We start from the raw sequence: 12,638 nt of genomic DNA, 5'->3' as shown, positions 1-12,638 counted from the left end.
AAAAAAAAAAAAAAAAAAACCCCTTTTCCCCCCATTTTCCTTCTCTGGTCAGACCCAAAACATTTTTGAGGTTCCTTTGCTTAGCTTGCATAAAACTTTATTTACAGGTTTCTCGCCTGAGGCTTTTGGGAGATAATGTGCATTCGACTCGTATAGCATTTGTCGAGTTTTTCATGGTAATATTCTAAGCTGCCTGTTGAAATTCATGTAACTGCAGACTGCCCTTTGTTCTAACTGTTGGTTAGGATGTAGCAGTGGTTTCATTTTCCGACTTGTATACCTCTGCAACCTTCAATGCATGCCTGCTTGCTAACTGTACACTTTGTGTCTGCCACACAGTTTCATATGTCAGATGGTGTTGGTTTCTATTGTTTGTGTATTCTATTTCAGAGTTTCTATTTTTAATGATTTGTAGGTGTACATGGTGCTCTTTTCTGAAGGTCTTATCCCCCTTCTTACCTCTGTGGACAATCCAATTTCTTGTTGGATGCTATTTACTAATTAATTTCTTCCATTGGAGCAGTGTGATTCAGGTTGACTTTTCTTTTCAATAGACAAATGATTTTAGACTAGAGGGGAAACTAAGGACGGCTTGAGATAGACGCCACAAGAACTAAAAATGAAGTGCCAGGGAAAATGTCCAAACAGTTCATGTTTCCGGGATGTTTGGATGGGTGAGGGGCACTCAAGAAGTTTGTGTGGTAGCTTTTTTTTATTTTGGTAAAAGTGTGTTAGCTTGATGATATGCCACTTCGGAAGTCTTGAGGGGGGGATTTCTGTAGATTAGTTTTTGAGGCATTAGGATGTGGTGGCCACTTCCTTGGTGATTTGGCAATTTAGTTGCAGGTCTGGCATAAGTGGAATAGTGGATGCATCCTTCATGGGACCTGGTTAAGTTAAACTTTGATAGGAGCCTTTTCTGGTCCTATTGAGACTGCTTATTCCATCAATGCAAAGCACAAGACTGCAAATTCCCTCTTGTTGATGGCTGGATATTTTGGTTCAAGGAGATTCTTGTGTAGGCATTGGCTGGTTGCAACCTAATCCGGCTGGTCTTTGGAGTTATAGGGACCTTATTTGGAAAGCTAGATCCTTATGTCTGTCATTTGATGTTTTATTCCCTTGGAGGATGAGAACTTCCAATTCCTTTGCCAATGACTGAGATTTTTTTTTTATTTATTTTTTGTGTGGGGGAGGCGATGATTGGTTTACCGGGATACTTTGATATGGGGGGGTACCTTCTGCTTGTGTGGGGTTCAAGCCTGCTGTCTCTTTGCTATAGAACTGTAATGCTTCTGTTGCCTCCTTGCTTTAATAAATTTTGTTATCAATTAAAAGAGAAATAGGTACGTATAAAAAAAAAAAAGAGAAAGGTGGGTTTTTTTTTTGGGGGGGGAGCTTAGGAATTACCTAGTCTTCCAAAAAATCGACATAACTGTTGAGTGTTAGTGTTGTCATAGTTGTCAATATACTCAGTCAAGGGTAGAGCATGCATAGGTTTGACTGAGTAAGTAGTGCAGTGAGTTGGCCAAGCATACAAGAGCATTGAGAGGTTTACCAGTAGCAGCTTGATGTAGGTGAGTTGGCTGGCTGGAAGCTTCTGGGCTCAAGGGGAGATTACTGTGGAAGACCAATGTAGCCATGGAGCAGTTGCAATGTCCTCATGAGCATCATATACAGGTGTCGATGCAGTAGGCAGAAGCTGTGGAGATGTGTTTTTGAGTTGAGAAAATGAAAGGGCAGTTGGTAGAGTGTCAGAGCAATTGAAAATACTTGCTATATTATAGCATTTGGCAGTGTCAGGCAGTGACAGGTGGCAGTGGCTATGTCTGTGAGATGGTTCAGCTGGCATAGCTGGCGAGTTGGCTGACAGTCGGCAGCAGGGGTGGTACAGTTGGCATCATCATAAGGTGATGAGAGGATTGCTATGTTTGGAATGGTGAAGTGGCAGTTGTAAGCCTTGGAATACATGAGGTGTGTTGCCGAACATGAAAGATGCAATTATGTGAAGAAAAACTGCAAGTTTGTGTTGGAGCAACAACTTCATGGGTGTTTTAAGATATCTTTCATAGGAGTTTGTTGAAGCTCAAAACTAGAAGATTAAATGCCTCCAGAATCTGGCCTATCCGAGCTTGGATGAGAGATCTATGATCTTGAATGAAGATGTCGCGAATGGTGCGCAGATTTGTTTTCTATGCCATTCAGAAACTTCGGGGATTTTTTGAGCTGCCTTTTAGTTGGAATTTGTAGAAGCTCAAATCATTAGAAATGTAGTCATTCGAGTCCGCTTTATGTAGGAAAAAGAATCAGGTCATTTGGAGCTAAGATAAGGGAGATATGACTTGAACACTATCGGTCGCACAGAATTTCCAAGATTCTTGTTTTGCATATGACACAACTTTAAGGGCATTTCTAGGTGCCTTAATGGTAGATCCTGAAGCTTCTTAAAACATGAAAGTTGTAGCCTTTTGAGTCTAGTTTCTTCATATGCAAAAAGAATCAGTGCCATCAGGGTTATACATAAAGAGTTATGCCATGCGACCTGTTCTCAGGTCGCTCTTTTGATTGGGGATTATATCTATGACCATGGGCTTCAAGAGAGATAAGATGGGAGATATCCTTGAGCTTGAGAGGAGTGATTTATGAGGAGAGGAAGCTCCATTGATGTGTAATCCAAGAATCCCCAAATCTTTTTTTTTTTTGGATGAATGAATCCCCTAATCTTATTCGCTCCATTTGTGAGTCAAGCTTTCAAATTAAGATTTTGTGATGTGCATTCAAGAACACACACAAGGGTTTGAAGAAAGATCAAGATTGAGGAGATTTTTTAAGAGTAAGAGAAAACTCCTAAGAGATTGAACCCTAGTTCTCGAAGCTTCAAGCTCCATTAATGGTTTCAAGCCTTCATGTGAAGCTTTGGTGAAGTTCTTCAATCAGCATCTCAAGGGTTTGTGAAGAGAAGAAGAAATGATGGAAATGGAAAAGGAGTTGTGCACTTGTGCTCCATTGATTGAAGATGTTCAATCTACAGCATCTCCAGAGGTTACCTAGTGATATAGGTAACCAGTTTGACAAATCCCCATTGATTTGTATATAACTCTAGGCTAGGTGTTTGGAAAATTGTTGAAGTCAATTTGTGATATATTTGGAAGGGATTTGTATTTGTCTATGAGCTTGTAACTGGGTCAATTTGTATAAGCCCATTGCAATTGTATTCTTGAGTTATCAAGTGGATGCTTAATGATGGGGGTTAGAGCTCTCATTTAGTGGGTGCTACACAAAACCAAGGGTCACTGCTCGTGTTGTGAGTGTGACACAAATTTGTGTTGTGCATTATACGGGACCAGATTGGGCCATTTGCATAATGGATGTAGGCACACTGCCGAACCACATATATCTCCATCTTGTGGTGTATGCTTGTGATTTGCATTGTTACATTAACTGCTGCAGGATGGTTTGTGTATGTGGAGGATGGGATGTATGTTGAGTGGCTGGTGATAGCCATATGTGTTTGTTGTAGGCTAGTATATCTGTGGATGTGGTTGTGATGTATGCATGTGCTTGAGTGCCAATGACACCGATGAGTGAGTTGGGAAAGGACTGAATTGGGTTTGAAGGTTTTAGCATCACTGATTCACCCCCTTCTCTGTGGCCGTCTGGGTTCAACAATAACGTCTGATAGCGACACGAGAATTAATAAGAAAATCCAAAGGGATCCAGCACTATGGGACAGAAGTACATAACCCAGTGTACTCCCGTACAAGAAATAAACCTTCCAACATCTGCATCCCTTACCCCTATGGTTGTAAAATTTGGGATCGATTCAGCTAAGTCAACTTTGGACTGGGGAAACCAATTCAAAGTTTTAAAAACGACGCTTCCCCCAACCCTTACATGGCATACTCAGGACTGTATGCATGCAAAACTGCACCAGCCCACAAGGCCTGTAAACCACACCCCCCTCTCTCCCTGCCGCCAAGAGAGCCCAGGGAGAAAGCAGTCAGTTGGGAAATTTTTGGCCCTATGCCACTTCACTTTAGGTGGCAGGGTTGCAGGAAACTAGATTAGAAGCCTACTTAGTGAGAAGATGGGGTCTATGTTTTAGTTTTGAAGTTTTCAAGCATAACCAAACCACCCATTCTCCTCGTGATCCCTCTCTTTGAGCCTTTTAAAAGGAAATTTAAACATGGCCACTGTGTGTTAAAAGTGATGTTTATTATGGTGGTCTCAACTCTCATGAGTAACATGGATGTCTGTAATTAGTGTATATTAGCAATGAGGGTTATGGAATTTTAAAGTTTGCTGAATTTGGGTTAGGGTTTTGTTCCAAAGCAATGAATATCCCAGAAACTAAATGAAAATAAGGTAAGAAGAGGAAGAAACAAGGGGAATATTTGAATAGAATCAGCACCAGTAGAGATCCCGGAATTATGACATGGAATTTCTTGAATAGAGTCACTTCTGAGATTCAATTACATATGGGTATAGATTTATAATGCCATAAATCCAGTTTCCCATTACTTATAATAAATCAAGGTACTCTTTCTACGCATCCTTGGAGTTTTCTTAAATAGAGGATGGAAGAAAACCTGAAAAGCTTTGAACTTTCCAATGATTTGAACTTTTCAGGAAGTTTCAAGCAAGAATGTGGGTAAGAAATCATGCATGATTTTTCTGAGTTGTTGTGAATGGACTGTAATCCCCTAGGTTCGCAGATAGAAAATTGTATTGCTCTGTTCCAGTGGTTAGTGACATTGGAACTCTTTCAGAACTCAAGTACATGTGGATTGGCTTCCCTCATATAGTTGTGGCTTTCCTATCCTTTATCCGTGGATCTAGATTTGTGAGAATTATCAAATAGGTTGCTAGATGGTAAGACTATATGTAGTATCCTCCTTTTTTCACTTTTAAGTTTCATCTTTTTTTCCGTTTAAAGTCAGTTTTTTTATGTTGACTCTGAAAATGGAATTTTTCAAATCCGGTAGCTGATTATTGTTATTATTATTTCACTTTCTGTCATCAGAATCTCACTATCATTAAATATCTGGTGGATCAGAAAGGTCTAAGCACCTCTGACATTGCATGCAAGGTCTTTCTTTTCACTTCATGAAATTCAGATTTTTTTTTGCTCATTGGAGATTTGGAGTTTTAGGGGCCTTTTGTCGTTGTAGGCAGGTTTCTTTTGGTAGATTGTCCAGGGTGTCTTGTGAGTGGTTATCCTGAAAGGAAGAGGTTGATCAGAGGTCCGAAATGATCAAGTTCATTCACAGAAAAATAAAGTGGGATGGATGAAGTGGAGAGGTGTGACTGGAGTGCTATGCCATCGAAGAATCCCTTTAAAGCTTAAAGGAAAGTTCTCTGGAATTGTTGTACGACTGACTATGATGTATGGAGTGGAATGTTGGGTAGTTAAGAAGTGTCATATAGAGAAGCTATGTATAACAGAGATGAGGATGTTAAGATGGATATGTGGAAAAACAATAAAGGATAAAGTAAGGAATGAACATATTGGGGCTGATTTGGGAGTGGCTTCGATCAATGACAAGGTTCGAGAATGTCATTTGAGGTGTTGTGGCAATGTTCAACGGAGGCCTGGGGATGCCCTAGTAAGGAGTGATCTGTTTCGATTGAAGGAGCCAAAAGAGATAGGGGCAGGGTTAAAATGACTATTGGGGAAGTAGTGAGGAATGACATGCATAGCCTAGGCCTTGTCCCAAGTATGACTTCAGATAGAGTAGCAGACCTCAGTTTGCTGAGATATTCCTGACTGCTGTGGCTGGGCTTCTTTCCTTTACTTTCATTTCTCCTATTTTGTTTTGCATGGATCCATGTAGCTTTACCAATTAGGTTGGGATAAGCTTAGTTTGTTGTTGTCTTGACATGGCATTTGCAGTGGTCCAACTTGGCTGATGACGGCTGGAATCTGGTGATCCACACTGACTGTTAAGCTGGGTTGGGACTAACCCGACTCCCATTGGTAGTTGAGTGCTTAAGAAATCCGACCTGATCCTGTCATGTGTTGGTGAAATAAAATAAGAGGCTGTACTAGTGATTTTCACGGTGAAAGCATGAATTCAGGTCCCAGAATCTGAATTTTACTTTAGTCAATACTAGTTATAGCCAAGTAAAATTATAGTCAGATTGGGTTTGTGTGAGTTACATGAGGTCAATCCCCTGGTTGTTTTGGGTTGACCTCAGTTCCTTGGTGGCCTTGGATTGGCTGCTGGAGTTGCACCGTCTGTTGCAACTTAACCAGTCATTGCAGTCTCCAACTGGAAGTTCCCGTATGTTTATCAGATCTCTGAATCAGTTTATTTGTTTTTTTATTTATATCCTTTGATTTTATTTCCTCCAATGTGCTTTTGAACAACAAATATATATATATATATATATATATTTGGGGTAATGATGCCATTTGTCATGTTAAGATCTTGCCTTTACTTATATTGTGAACTGATTTTTATTCAGGTCCAACATGTTTTATAGCAATGACGATGTGATGATGTTCAAGTTAAAAAAAAAAAAAAATAAAAAAAAATAAAAAATCAGTTTTCTTTAACTTGTTTTTTGGATTATTAACCCCTTTGCCATCCCTCCTCCTGGGCGGGGGCTTGTATGTGCATGAATAAGTGCTCAGGAATTGTCGTCACTAAATTATAAAGACGGAAGTAAAAAAAAAAAATGCTGCTTAGTTCTACATATTTAGCTGAGAAATCAGCATGATAGCTAGTACTTGTAACATGTTAAGTTGGGGGTTAATGGAATCTTGAACTACAATTTTATGAGATGCCTTTCCAGTTTAAAAAATTTCTATTTAATGATTCCAGCAGATGTTATTATTTACATGTGTTAGAGTAACTCATGCCACCTCATATGTCATTTAAAATAAAATGTTTTTGTATGGCCTGCCTGGTCCGCATTAGTTGCTGAGCACTGGTAGTAACAGAAGGAAGTTGACTTCAGGAATGTTTCCATTTTTTATTATTCATTTCTAACGGGAAACTATACTAATTCTTGCACTGATTCTTTGCTTGTGATGGCACAGGCAGAAAGTGCCATTATGGCACTGAACTGCAGTGGGATGCTTTTGGGAAGCCTTCCTGTTAGGTATGATACCTGAGCTGCTAACTTGACTGTTTTTCATTTTACTAATGCTGATGGCGATTTTTCTTACTAAATTTCTGAAACTTCTTTATACAGGGTAAGCCCTTCAAAAACACCAGTAAGGCCTCGAGTTCCTCGCACAATCATACACTGACGAGTAGTAGCAACAATGCTATTGGTTTATTCCCTATTGAAAGAGACTGTTGTGTCGAAGGGTTGGTGAAACTTTGTAGTTTCAGTATGTATCCATCTTTCCATTGCAACATTTTCTGCACCTGAACATTGATCTGGCCTTCAAGCTCTTGACAGAATCAACTTGTTCCTAGCTTAGTAGTCATCACCATACTTTCTCGCAATGTTTCTCGTGACCTGATGGGTGATTTATTCAGTCTTCACTAGCAAAATAGAAAGGGTAGTGAAGAACAAACTACCTTGCTGTTGTACTTGTGGAGGTTCAAACAACATTGCATATATAACCAATGGTATAATGTTGGTTTTTGCAGTATCAAATGTAGTCTCACCATACTGAATTGTGATGAACTTGCACTGGCATGGTTATACAGGGAGAGTATCTATTACCATTTCTTAACTTTTCTTGCACTACAAGTCGGACTACAGGTAAGGTAGGAGACATGTCTAATTTTCCCCTTGGGGATTTTTAGAAATCCCACTGCTTAGCTTTCACATGGATGGATTTGGAATCACTAATTTTAAACCTCTACCCCCATAAGTAATTGGATTAATCTCTAGTAGATGTTTCAGAAGTAAAGAGGAATAATGGTTTTTAAAACTGATTCTTGCCGAGTTCCTTGAGTTCTCGGTCAGAATGAAGGTCGTAAATCGGTCCGGAACCAGGCATCAGTCTGGTTCCAAGGAGTATTGGTGTGATCTGGAACTGGATCAAGTCTCGCCTTGGTTTTGAAAATTTGTGCTTGTACCGAACCTCTCTGGTTCAATGCGGTTCTGATTCCTATTCAGTCAAATTTGGGTTCCTACATGGTTTGGTTTTGGTTCTGGTTCCTGTTCTTGGTTTATAATATGTCTATTATAATATATTAGTATAATAAAATCTAAAATTAACATTAGTAATATATATATTGTAATATATTAGTATTAAGTTCATTAATATATTATTAGTATTGTATTATATTAATATATTAAAATATATTTGTATACAAATTCGGTTTGGTTTTGGTTTTGGTTCTAATCATAAGTAACCAAGTTCTGCCTCAGTGCTGTTATCTAGTTCCGGATTGTAATCATATTCTATTGGATTTGATTTAGTTCTGGTTATTTGGTCTAGAACTGGTGTTGGTTTTTCGTTTCAATTTTGATTCCGATTTGACACCATTGTGGCAAGAAATTGTCCTAGGAGTTTTGTGGAACTTGCATAGAGAAGAAACACAAGAGAGTAAGGGTGTAAGTTTGGCCCTGACGGCCTGAATTCGCTCGGACCCTCCCTGAGTTTGAACCATGTCTAACCCAGTTAAGGGTCAACCCGACCCAACCTTGAAGAAACCTGGCTCAACATGGCCCTTTTTTACCCCTACAAGGGAGTGAACGTTGGGTTGATCTAGCGGGGGACTCTTCGATGCCCAAGTCAGATCTTTTTTGCAAACAAAAATTTCAGTAAGAATGGAAAGTGTCGATCTCCAAAAGGGTTGTTTATCTGGGTGTTTATAGGTGTGAGATGGCACCAATGGTGAGAGTTCCAATGTGGCATTTTTCTATTTTTAGTAAATGTCTGTAGATAGAAAGAATTATAGTAGGAGAGTGAATAGGAAGGACGTCCCAATTATGGGAGCTCTCCATACTGAGATATGGTCAGACATCATGCTTTTTAGGGAAGATTTGATATCCTTTTGAGAGTCCTTTCCGGATTAGGACTAGTCCGCTCCTTGTGTGTAAGTCACGTGCCCAACTTGGATGGTCCATTAAGGTGTATCTAGACAAGAAAATCCATAGGACTCATATGCCAAACGACATGGATTAGGTGGTTTGATTGCCGAACTTCTTATTTTGAACGATTGGTTGCATGTGTTGTTAGTCGCTTTGTTGGTGAAGTCTTGGGTCAGCCACGCGATCATAGTTCTAGTGTTATCTGCTATTAGTCGTTCGGATATGGTGCAGCGGGCCACCCATGCTGTCTTCCATATGCTGTCGTGGATCAGCCACTCGGTAATCTATCCTCTTTAGTAGCGTCAGCCAAACCTAGGCATCAGCCTTGAACCAGATAGGTAGTTCGGTCGGGACTCGGGACCAGACTCTGTTTGTTTGGACTTGCATTGGTGTGTTTCGCGCTCGCGCCTACTGCCCGTTCGGTTCGTGTGGTAAGCCCCCGATGGTTTCTATAACAGCCCTTAGTCAAAGACTCAGAATATGGTTGGATTGGCCGAGTCAACTTCGGAGTTAGGATTCAATAGATTTGATGGCTTTGTGGTTTTTTAGGCCTCATATGACATATGTTTGGAAAAAACATCGTCTATAGCAAAGCAAATCTCCGGTGAGGTGCAGACGATGTTTATCAATGTTCAAGCTCTTTCAGTGGATTAGAGTGGAGATAGTAATTTGTTGGATGCCCAAAGGTCCGCTATGTGATATTTTTATGTTAAGGGACTAAAATATAATTAATTCTATGACTTTGGGGATTTATTAGTGATGCGGTAAAAATTGACCAGATGATCTTCCCTGCAGACCTTGGTGCTTTAGTCGACCTACACAAAAGAGATGATAGGGGAGAGCTGGGCTGACCCGACGAGGGACTCTCCGATGCCTAAGTCAGATCTTTCCACAACAGATGCTCAAGAGAGCTTTTCCAGTAAAAAAAGGAGAGTGATCGATCCCCCATGATGGTGGCTTACCTTGGCATTTATAGGTTGCTGATGGAGAGAGAAGGAGGGGAGTTTGTGGAGAGTCCGGTTCAGGTGTAGTGTCCTTGAGGGGAGTGGCTCTGTGATTCTGAGAATATTTCAGGTTTCAGGGAATATTCTCCATTGATCTTGGAGGTGCAAGTCGTGAGAGGGGTGGACGCCTCTGATGACGTGTAGTGGATAGAGTCTTGTCCCCTTGATCAGAGATTACTTTCCTAGAATGTATGAGTGGACGAAAGCACGTTTCTGAAAACCTTGTTGTTGATGTTGGGCCGAGGTGGCAGCACAGCCTGATGGAGGGCCGAGGTGGTAGCATGGCCTGATGGAGGGCCGAGGTGGCAGCACGTCCTGATGGAGGACCGAGGTGGCAGCATGGCCCAATGGAGGCTGAGATGGTAGCACAACCTGATGGAGGGCTGAGGTGCTAGCACAGCGTGATGGAGGGCCGAGATGGTAGCACAGCGTGATGGAGGGCCGAGGTGGTAGCACGGTGCGATGGAGGGCTGAGGTGGTAGCACGACCTAATGGAGGCCGAGGTGGTAGCATGACCTGATGGAGGCCGAGGTGGCAGCATGGCCTGATGGAGGCCGAGGTGGCAGCACGACCTGATAAAGGGCCAAGGTGGTAGCACTGCCTGATGAAGGGCCGCGGTGGCAGCACAACCTGATGGAGGGCCGAGATGGCAGCAAGTCCTGATGGAGGGTCGAGGTGGTAGCATGGCCTGATGGAGGCCGAGGCGGTAGCACGGCTTGATGGAGGGCCGAGGTGGCACCACGGCCCGATGGAGGGTCGAGTGGCAGCACGGCCCGATGGAGGGCCGAGGTGCATCATTGATCAGGACCAGTCCTTGCCCGTGCCGCGGTTGGGAAGAAATACCCTCATCACTAGCCCTCCGCTCTAGCGGTTTGGCTCGAACAACTAGTGCATTAAATTTCACTGACGTTTTTGATCGTGCACCATCCACTCGGTGCGAAATGCACTCGTTATGCCACGTGTCTCGAAGCCGTTATCTCACCTCGGGCAGGGGAAGAGACCGCTCCTGTCCACCGTTGATTTCGACAAGATCCAGTCGTTCATTCTCCACCGCCTTCTCCTATAAATAGTGTACATCTTTCCCACAAGTCTTGTCATTCGATCTTGTGATAAAGTCAGCTCAGCTCGCTCCCATCCTCAGCGCGGACTATCAAAGAGTTTCAGAGCAGCACGGTGTCGTGAACAACACTCCTTCTCGCTCGTCCTTCCAAGTTCATTCTGCAACAAGTAAGTACGATTATGGTTATGACTCATTGGTCCTCTACTCAACCTTCCACATACCCTAGCACTAGCCTCGGAGATCCCAACATGGCATCCGCGCGTGATCCGGACTCGCCCAACCAAACCCCCTTGACTACCGTGAGGCCTAAGGAAAATCACCCTGAGTGCCCCATTCCCAATCCTTCGTCCTCTAGTAACGACACTTCCAGCAGTCAGGGCTCTGACGACAGCTCGGGCTCTGGCAGCAGCTTGGGCTCTGAGCCTGTGGAGGTGGTCTTGCCAAAGACCATCCCGAGCAAGGCTGGGGCTGGCTCGACTGCCTCAACTCAGCCCCCAGTGCCGCCGCAGTAGGTACTCCTGGTGCGGGCCCCTCGGGTGCCGAAGTCCCTGAGGCCGGCCAGGCAAAGTTCGAGGGGGAAGGCTCTACCTCCTCCTTTGGAGAGAAGAAGACCGCGGTGAATACCCCAAGCATTCTGATGCCCAAGGTGCTCAACCTGATCCGGAGCCGATATGGCATCCCTGATTACATAATAATACGCGTCCCGGACAAGAACGAACGAGTGGACACCATTGGGGACAAGGTTGCCCTTTACGATGTGGCCTTCCAGAGCGGCCTGAGGATTCCTGTGCCCCAGCTGGTCAGCTCGGTCCTGGAACACTGGTGCCTCACTCCCAGCCAACTGACTCCTAACTCATGGCAGACTGTTATTGGCTTTGAGGTGTTTGTCTTGAAGTTGGGTCGGACCGCAGTGCTGGACCTGTTCAGGAAGATGTTCTTGGTGAAGAGGCACACCTCAGGGTGGTACTACTTCACCAAGAGGGAGAGGGACGGTTCTTACAGTGACTTGAAGATGTTCCTCAACATGCCCTCCTCGGTGAAGAAGTGGAAAGAGACGTACTTCTACGTGGCGATGGAGGGGAACTCCTTCAAGATCAGCTGGGTCAAGCCCACCCTCTCCATGCTGAACCGAGCACCCAAGCTCTCCCCAGCTGACCTCCAAACATATCAAATGTATTTGGATGGGGAGGCCGTGGATGTTCGCATACTGTAGGATGAAGACTTCCTCCAGGAGTTTGAGCTGAGTGAAGTCCCTGGTGAGGGTTCGATCGAGTCCAGTTATTGTGGTTCAACTCAGTCTTTTGATGTTTTAGCCTGTTCCCAGTACTGATAAAGCTCGGTTCTTTCTCGTCTTGCAGTGGTTAATGTGAAGGTAGACAATAAGGCCCTGGCCACGGTGGCATCGGAGGGGAGGAAGAAAGACGCGGCCGAGCAGGCTGCCAAGAAGGCCGGTGATAAGGGAAAGGCCGTGGCGAGCCCCAACCCAGGTGCAAAAGTCGCCCCTCCGACTGGTGTGGGCAACAAGTCCTCGCCCCTCATTATTGGGGGCAAGCAAGGGAAGGAGATGCCCC

At 43.4% G+C, this 12,638-nt stretch overlaps 1 protein-coding gene across 1 annotated transcript in view; it reads left to right on the top strand.

Moving 5' to 3' along the window:
- LOC122080021 (polyadenylate-binding protein-interacting protein 9-like) overlaps window positions 1-7,693 on the top strand; it is a 12,271-nt gene extending 4,578 nt beyond the window's left edge. The window contains exons 8-10 of the mRNA XM_042646880.1: window positions 108-176; window positions 7,046-7,107; window positions 7,201-7,693. Coding sequence (XP_042502814.1) covers window positions 108-176; window positions 7,046-7,107; window positions 7,201-7,258 — 189 coding nt within the window. The 3' untranslated portion in view covers window positions 7,259-7,693. The remainder of the gene's footprint in view (window positions 1-107; window positions 177-7,045; window positions 7,108-7,200) is intronic.
- The last annotated feature ends 4,945 nt before the right edge of the window (window positions 7,694-12,638 follow it).

This window comes from Macadamia integrifolia, chromosome 1 (genome assembly GCF_013358625.1).
Source record: "Macadamia integrifolia cultivar HAES 741 chromosome 1, SCU_Mint_v3, whole genome shotgun sequence".
Classification (NCBI taxonomy): Eukaryota; Viridiplantae; Streptophyta; class Magnoliopsida; order Proteales; family Proteaceae; genus Macadamia; species Macadamia integrifolia.
This window is presented reverse-complemented; position numbering and strand designations above follow the sequence as displayed.